Source organism: Macrobrachium nipponense, chromosome 25, assembly GCF_015104395.2.
Source record: "Macrobrachium nipponense isolate FS-2020 chromosome 25, ASM1510439v2, whole genome shotgun sequence".
In the NCBI taxonomy this organism is placed as follows: Eukaryota; Metazoa; Arthropoda; class Malacostraca; order Decapoda; family Palaemonidae; genus Macrobrachium; species Macrobrachium nipponense.
Window position 1 is genome coordinate 4,062,727 of NC_087214.1, and position 5,000 is coordinate 4,067,726.

Here is a 5,000-nt window from a genome sequence, read left to right on the forward strand (position 1 = left end):
TTGTCCTCCTTTGCCTGCAGCAAAATACATATTTTTTACCTGTCCTCCCTAGAGGGAAGCATGAATGAGCCACAGGCTGGCCTGATGACTGTTGGGTGTCAGTCCCAAAGCATTGTGGGAGGGACTCATGCTTGGGGAACATGAAGCTTTTCTTCTTGTACTGGAGATATTCAACCCCTCACTCGCAGGCCATTCTCTTTTCTGCCACCAGAATTTCAACACCATCTGTGCTGCCCTTTGCATCAAGGTGGAGTTTGTTTAGCTTTCAGTGCCTCTTTCATTGCTCTACGTCTCTCCTCCAATAGTTTCTTGCGGGCCTCATCTCGTGCCTTTCGTTCCTCAGAGCAATTCTTCATAGACTTTTTCATAACTTTTGCTGGTTCCCTCTTTATAGGGCCTTTGGTGACATTATTAGTATTCTGTGTGTTTGGGTTCTCTTTCCATCCATTGGCTTTAAGAACACTGACTTCTTTGAAAAGCTGGTGTACATTATCCACCTGGATGGACACCATGTCCCAAAATCCAGCCAGATCTTCAGCTAGTATAGCAGGTTTCTTCACTTTGGGCCATCAATATTTTGTTGACACAGTCCTCTGAACTGCTCTATCTTCTGCGAGATGAGGAGGCGCGCCTTTCCTGTTGCTGCGAGGACCTTTCCTTGTACCTCCTCACTCATCTGTGGTGTGAAGGTTTCCAGGTCAGATTCAGCATTGTTTATCAGGGCTTGTAATCCCGAAACCTCGTTTTCAACTATTTGTAAGAATTGGTGGCCTTCGCTTTGTTTTTCTACTTCCTTTGTTTTCTCATTAACTGTGTCACCTTCATCTCCCTTTGTCCTTTTCTAAAACTGGGTCACCTCTCTCCTTTGTCCCCCCTTTTCTCCTTATCTTCACCCTGCCTAAATTCTGCAAATGGGCAATGTTTTGTTCTGCCAACATAATTTCCACATCATCTACTATGCCATTTGCATCAGGCTTAGCTGGTTTAGCTTTCAATGCCTCTTTCATTGCTCTACGTCTATCCTCCAATAGTTTCCTGCGGGCCTTGTCTCGTGCCTTTTGTTCCTCGGAGCAATTCTTCGTTACTTTTTTCATAACTTTTACTGGTTCCCTCCTTGCAGGGCCTTTGGTGACATTATTAGTGTTCTGTGTATTTGGGTTCTCTTTCCATCCATTAGCTTTAAGAACACTAACTTCTTTGAAAAGCTGGTGAACATTATCCACCTGGATGGACACCATGTCCCAAAATCCAGCCAGATCTTCAGCTAGTATAGCAGGTTCTTCACGTTTGGGCCCATCAATATTTTGTTGACATAGGCCTCTGAACTGCTCTATCTTCTGTGAGATAAGGAGGCGCGCCTTTCCTGTTGCTGCGAGGACCTTTCCTTGTACCTCCTCACTCATCTGTGGTGTGAAGGCTTCCAGGTCAGATTCGGCATTGTTTATCAGGTCTTGTAATACAGAAACCTTGTTTTCAACTATTTTTAAGAATTGGTGGCCTTCGCTTTGTTTTTCCACTTCCTTGATTTTGTCATTAACTTCACCACCTTCATTGCTCTTTGTTATTTTGTCCTCCTTTCCACCTGTTAAATTCGGCAAATGGGTGGTTTTGTTTTCTGCCACCATAATTTCCACATCATTTACTACGCCATTTGTATCAAGTAGTGTTTGTTTAGCTTTCAATGCCTCCTTCATTGCCCTGCGTCTCTCATCCAACAGTTTCTTGCGGGCCTCGTCTCGTGGCTTTTGTTCCTCAGGACAAGTCTTCATAGCTTTTTTCACAACCTTTGCTGGTTTCCTCTTCACTGGGCCTATGGTGACATTATCAGTGGTCTCTGCATTTTGGTCCTGTTTCCATCCATTAGTTTTCAGATCACTGACCTCTTTGAAAAGGTGGTGTACATTATCGACCTGAATTGATACCATGTCCCAAAAGCCAGCTAGGTCTGCAGCCATTATGGTGGGTTCTTCACCTTTTGGCCCATCAATATTTTGTTGACATAGACCTCGAAACTGTTCAACCTTCTGAGTAATGAGGAGGCGGGCTTTTCCCAGGGCAGCTAAGATCTTTCCTTGTATCTCTTCATTCATCTGTGGTCTAAACGTTTCCATATCTGATTCTGCGTTGTTTATTAGATCCTCTAATTTTCTGACTTCCTCATCCACTATTCTCAGGAATCGTTTCCCTTCCTTTTCCTGTTCTTCATCTGCTGACTTCATTTCCATCAAATTCCTCCTATCGTTTACATGACATTCAAGATCGCCTTTCAACTTAAGTGTCTTTCTATCCATTTCCTCTCCAGTTCTCTCTTTTTCGTCTGCACATTCATTTAGGCGTTCTTGTAGTATACTGTTTGCAGTATTGAGGCCATTTAAAAATAATCTATTTCTTTGTTTATTTATCAAGTCTCGGTCCTGTGGTCAAAAACTTGAATGGTGTCTGCTGCTTCTTGTATTTTCCTTTCAGTCTCCTGGGTCACATCAACGATTTCTTCACAGCATGTGAATTTTCGTCATTAGCCAATGGATTTTCCAGGTTCCTTGTTGGTCCCCCTCTCCCGGAGGAAGCATCCTCTTCTATCGTCATCTGAGCCTTATCCTCGAGGAGGTCGCAGTTCTTCTCTTGAGCCTCCTCCACTTCTCTTTCTAGATTGAGATTAATGTCCGTCAAGTCTTCCAGTTCACATCGAATCCTGGGTTCTGCATTCTCTGTTGTCTTGCTGACCAATTGTCCTTCCTGATGTTTCAGGAATAATATGAATAACATTCCGCAGAGTCCTCCCAATAGTCCAGCATACAAGTTTTCCCGAAGGATACCGCCGAATGACCAAGAAGGAAGGACTTCCAGCGACATAACGAGTAAATTCTCAGGTCCCTCTGCAGGGACCTGGGCCATCTCAACGTTCTTCAGTCCTTCAAACAGTCCAACAAAGTTTCCATGAAGGAAACCGCCTAAAGACCAACAAAGAAGGACAAGCAATATGATCAAGAAATCCACAACTACCTTTGCAGGGAGTTGGGCCATCAAAAAGATTATAAGTCCTCCTACCAGGCCAACAAAGTTTCCATGAAGGAAACCGCCACCAAAAAAGAACCAACAAAGAAGGAAACAATCAATATAATCAACAATAAGTCCATAATTCTCTCTACAGGGAGCTGGGAAATAAAAAAGATTATTAGTCCTCCTACTAGTCCAACAAAGTTTCCATGAAGGAAACCGACAAAAGACCAACAAAGAAGGGCTGACAATATAATCCATAGATCCCGAAGTTTCTCTGCAGGGTGGTGGGCCATCACAAAGTTGCTAACACATTGGACAATATGGTTAAACATGTTTGGTGATTATACTACCTACTGGAGGTTTGCCTATTAGGTAGTTTTTAAAAAATGCTACGACTGGCTTCTGAAGAGGTTCCTGAAGACTTCTTGCTGTTCCATCCGGCTTTGAAGACTTCTGTGGCTTCTGAAGATTCCTCCGGCTTCTGAAGACTTCTGTGGCTTCTGAAGATTCCTCTGGCTTCTGAAGACTTCTGAGGCTTCTGAAGATTCCTCTGTCTTCAGAAGATTCCTCTGGCTTCTGAAGAATTCTCTGGCTTCTGAAGACTTCTTCGGCTCTAATGATCCAGAATGTCTCCATCAGGGAGATATGGCGATAAGGGCTGAAAGCAAAGGACTTTCCATCTTCACACTTCGCTTATGCCACGCACCACCACCACATACGTGAGTATATGTCCTTGTGCTGACTAATACTAACTCGAAAAAGAAACTTTACGTTGAAATAAAGAATTTATATAGAAAACAGAACTGGGCGAAATGCTTAGTTCTCCTTTAGGCAAAGTCAGGAATTTCAGATGGAAAAATGCGTATTTCCGTCATACATCGGCCTCAACTCTCTAAAATGCTTTCGTCATTAAAGGTAGCCACTGATAATCATCAGTTATACTTGGGCAGTTATGCACAGGTGAAACTGAACGTTAGTGAGTTCAGTTTTGCCTGTTCAGTACCGGCCTTTAGACTTAGAATTACAGGTTGTCCATAAAGTCCCAGTACCATTACAATAAACAAATATCAGTAATGGTACTGGGACTTTATGGACACCCTGGATTGTTATTATGATTGTTAGTGGGAGCTATGTTAGGCATTTCTACATGACGCCATCCCCTAAAGCAAGGAGTTTTTCTTTTCTCTTTATGTTAGTTATTATTCTGATGCTCCCTCCTCGCCTGTATTAGTAAATAATATTGAAGAATGCGAGGAGTAATCACGTTCTTTAGTTGAAGATTCGGATAAAATCAGACCCTTTCCTCGTGTGTGAATGTTGGTATATTGTTACAAAAACGCTTCGAAATCCTTTATCTTTTACGTATTACTGTAACTGAATTTTAAGTAGAATTTTAAATACATACCAAGACTTACATAGGATAAAATTTTTTCCCATAAAAATAGTAATCAAGTAAATAATTCTCTGAAGATATCTAGATTTCTTTACAACATATAATACTGTATAAAACCGCTAACTATGCCCGGTAGGGGCGGGGGGGGGCAGATAGGGGGGGGGGGGGGGGGGGGGGGTTGCCGGGGGGGGGGGGGGGGGGGGCAGATATTGCCGGGCGACCCCGAATTTAATAGGCGGTTCCGAGAACCTCCTTGAACTACTGACTTGCAATGTTGCAACTACAGGTCTGGCAATAGCAACCAACTACAATCACTATCGATGTAATCACAATTATATTTATTATTATCATCTCAATTACGACCGCCATAATCAAAGGTAATTTAGTAGCAATTTTCTCAATAGTTTAAACTAATTGCAATTCTAATAACAACAATTGAAGTCACTAGCTAAAATAACAATTATTTTCAATATAATTATTACTATCTCAAAAACGACCGCCATAATCAAAGATGATTTACTAGTATTTTTTTAAAAACAATTTGCACAAATTACAATTCTAATACCAACAACGAAAATCCCTAGATATAACTACAATTGTTTATATT

General features: G+C 41.8%; 1 protein-coding gene across 1 annotated transcript; it reads right to left on the reverse strand.

Moving 5' to 3' along the window:
* Nucleotides 1-821: 821 nt before the first annotated feature.
* LOC135198964 (guanylate kinase-associated protein mars-like) lies at nucleotides 822-2,291 on the reverse strand. The gene has a single exon (XM_064226884.1). The coding sequence runs from the start codon at nucleotides 2,289-2,291 to the stop codon at nucleotides 822-824; it is 1,470 nt and encodes a 489-aa protein (XP_064082954.1).
* Nucleotides 2,292-5,000: the final 2,709 nt, after the last annotated feature.

Excerpts from the sequence above, each read along its gene's own strand:
- LOC135198964 (XM_064226884.1), bottom strand. The coding sequence starts at position 2,291 with ATGGATAGAAAGACACTTAAGTTGAAAGGCGATCTTGAATGTCATGTA.